The following is a 2,998-nucleotide window of genomic DNA, read 5'->3' as shown; positions in this document are numbered from 1 at the left end:
GGGCCTAAAATCAAACCTTGCGGTACACCACAGCTGATGGGTGCTTTAGAAGAAACATAATTATCTATGTTGACTGCAAAAGTTCTTTTAAAAAGATATGATTCGAACCAGCTTAGTGCCTCGTCCGTGATCCCAACCCATGTTTTTAAACGATCAATTAAAATCACATGGTCCACTGTATCAAAAGCTGCGCTTAAATCTAAAAGAATTAAGACAGCACTTTCCCCCCTGTCAACAGCTAAAAGAAGATCGTTTGATACTTTGAGAAGTGCCGTTTCAGTACCGTGCCGTGCTCTAAAACCAGACTGAAACTCTTCAAATATATTATTATGACACATAAAATCTAAAAGCTGCGTTAAAACCACTTTTTCTAAAATTTTTGATAAGAAAGAAAGTTTTGATATAGGCCTAAAATTGCTTAAAACAGTATTGTCAAGGTTCGGTTTCTTAAGAAGAGGTTGGACCACAGCATGTTTAAAAACTGAAGGGAAAACACCTTCCTCCAGGGAGCAATTAGTAATTGTTAAAATGCTGGGTCCAACAGTGTTGATAACCTCTTTTTAAAACTTAGTGGGAATCAAATCAATGCTGCAGGTTGCAGCTTTCATGCCTGCAATGATTTCAGTTAAAAAAGACAGTGAAACCGGTTCAAAGTTACTAAAATAAGTGTCGATGTTACTGAAAGTATCTAAAACACGCGTTGGGGGGGGGGGGGGGGATTTGTTCCCGAATGACCTTGACTTTGTTCACAAAAAACTTTAAAAAATCCTCACACAGCTCTGAGGATGGGTTAATAAAATGACAGGAGGGGGGGCGTGTGACTGAATTTAAAACTTTAAAAAGAGCTCTGGGATTGTTGCTATGTGTTGAGATCAGGTTAGAATAAAACGATGCTCTTGCTTCTTTAACTGATGTCTGGTATGTTTTTAAAGCTTCTTTCCATATTTCATAAAACACATGTAGACCAGATTTTTTCCATTTACGTTCTTTCCTCCTGTAGTCTCTCTTTAGTTCATTTAGGGCCTCATTTAGCCAGGGTTGTGGTGCTCTGTTTTTCTTATTGGTCTTGTATGGGGCGACAGAGTCCAAAATATCCTCACAAGTAGTGTTAAAAAGAGAGACCAGCTCCTCTATGTTAAAAGGTGGAGTAAAAGCAGTTAACGAAGCAGCAGTAAAACGCTCAACAAACTTGGTACTTGACAAAGAGTTAAAAACCCGACGGCATACGGGTGCGCTGTGATTAAAAGACTGAGGGGATAAAATCGCACTAAATAAAATGGCCTTATGATCGGACACACAGATATCCTTAGTCTCAACGTTTTCAGGAGTGACGCCACTGTGCAGGACTAAATCCAAGGTATGACCTTTGTTGTGTGTTGGAACTTGGACTTCCTGAGAGAGACCAAGAGAGTCAATCGTTTCAATAAAATCATTGACAAGGGGGTGAGTGGGACAAAAAACATGTATGTTAAAATCTCCTAAAATAAGAATCCGGTCATGCTTTGTTATAAAATATGATACCAGCTCAGCAAACTCTTGAATAAAAACACTGTTTGTTTTTGGTGGTCTATAAATTATTATAATTATAGTGGAATCACACGAATTCACCATAAAACCAAGATATTCAAAAGATGTGTAGCTGTTGTATGAAACTGGTATGCATTTAAAAACATTTCTAAAGATGGCAGCTACCCCCCCACCCTTACCTGACAGCCGTGGTTGATTAAGATGGGTGTAGTCTGGCGGGGTAGCTTCAATAAGGGCGCTGTCGTCTCCCTCAGGTAGCCAAGTTTCCGTAATAATAAAAAAGTCCAGATTGTTTAACGTGATAAAATCATGACATAAAAATGATTTGTTATTAAGAGAGCGGACATTTAAAAGACAATGTGTGTCTGTTGTGTGTCGTATTTCAGCCCCTACGTGTCGGCAGACATGACTAAGATGGCTCAAGCTTTCAACACCACGGTGGCAGCTCTAGAGGATGAGCTTACCCAACTCATTCTGGAGGGGCTCATTAATGCACGGATCAACTCCCACAGCAAGGTGACGCGCGCACACACACACACACCTCATGACTTCAGATGAAATGGCAGCACTAGCATACTTTTCCATGCATGTGTTTAAAGGAAAGCTTTTGAAGCTGCTGCTGGCTCCTCCCTCTTCTGGGGCAGCCTTGTCAAATCACAAGATGTGTAGAGAAGTGAAGAACTACTGTCTTACTGGTTGGCCAGAGAAATGCAAGCTAGAGACGGACGTCAAAGCATGCTGGCAACACAGAATGGACTTCAATGTGGGTCACGGATTTCTCATGAGAGGAGAAAGACTGGTGATCCCCCCACCTCTGAGAGCTGAAATTTTGCAACGTTTGCATGAAGGCCATCAAGGGATTTCCAAATGTAGGGCCAGAGCTAAGGACTCAGTCTGGTGGCCTGGCATCTCTGCGCAGATAGGCCAAATGGTAGCCGATTGTGAAATATGTCAGAAATACAGACTACAAAGTCGCGAACCATTGCTATCTACTCCACTTCCAGACCGCCCGTGGCAGAAAGTTGGAATGGATCTGTCCGAGTGGTCAAAGAAACAATATATTTTGGTGATTGACTTTTTCTCTAGATATATTGAAGTGGCGCAGCTCAAACACACGTCAGCAGAGGTCACCATCGAGGCTGTCAAAGAAGCCTTTGCTAGACATGGAACTCCAGAGACTGTGGTATCCGATAATGGGCCCCAGTTTGCATCAGAACTTTTCAAACAGTTTGCAACGGAGTACCAGTTCACACATGTCACGAGCAGCCCCAGATACCCCCAGGCTAACGGGGAGGCAGAACGTGCTGTTCGCACCATCAAGGACCTGTGGAAGAAGGACAATGACTTCACCAGAGCGCTACTGGCGTACAGAGCCACCCCATTGGAACACGGGTTCTCGCCAGCACAGTTGCTTATGGGAAGGAACCTCCGCACCACCCTACCCCAACTCACGGCTAAACTGAATCCTAAG

The 2,998-nt window shown here is 42.8% G+C and overlaps 1 protein-coding gene across 1 annotated transcript; it reads right to left on the bottom strand.

Annotated features, from left to right (window-relative positions):
* Positions 1-1,157: 1,157 nt before the first annotated feature.
* LOC137916580 (uncharacterized) lies at positions 1,158-2,510 on the bottom strand. The gene is made up of 3 exons (XM_068759572.1): positions 2,489-2,510; positions 1,299-1,916; positions 1,158-1,195 (listed from the first exon to the last, which is right to left on the bottom strand). Exons 1-3 carry the CDS (start codon positions 2,508-2,510, stop codon positions 1,158-1,160), a joined length of 678 nt encoding a protein of 225 aa, XP_068615673.1.
* Between the last annotated feature and the right edge of the window lie 488 nt (positions 2,511-2,998).

This window comes from Brachionichthys hirsutus, unplaced genomic scaffold, assembly GCF_040956055.1.
Source record: "Brachionichthys hirsutus isolate HB-005 unplaced genomic scaffold, CSIRO-AGI_Bhir_v1 contig_392, whole genome shotgun sequence".
Classification (NCBI taxonomy): domain Eukaryota; kingdom Metazoa; phylum Chordata; class Actinopteri; order Lophiiformes; family Brachionichthyidae; genus Brachionichthys; species Brachionichthys hirsutus.
This window is presented reverse-complemented; position numbering and strand designations above follow the sequence as displayed.

What these genes read in the sequence shown, in the direction of transcription:
- LOC137916580 (XM_068759572.1), bottom strand. Translation starts at nt 2,510, where the DNA reads ATGGTTCGCGACTTTGTAGTCT. An exon ending in GGTTCGCGACTTTGTAGTCT is followed by an intron (nt 1,917 to 2,488) that starts GTATTTCTGACA and finishes GCCGACACGTAG; the next exon opens with GGGCTGAAATACGACACACA. An exon ending in CGTTGAGACTAAGGATATCT is followed by an intron (nt 1,196 to 1,298) that starts GTGTGTCCGATC and finishes CTCTTTGTCAAG; the next exon opens with TACCAAGTTTGTTGAGCGTT.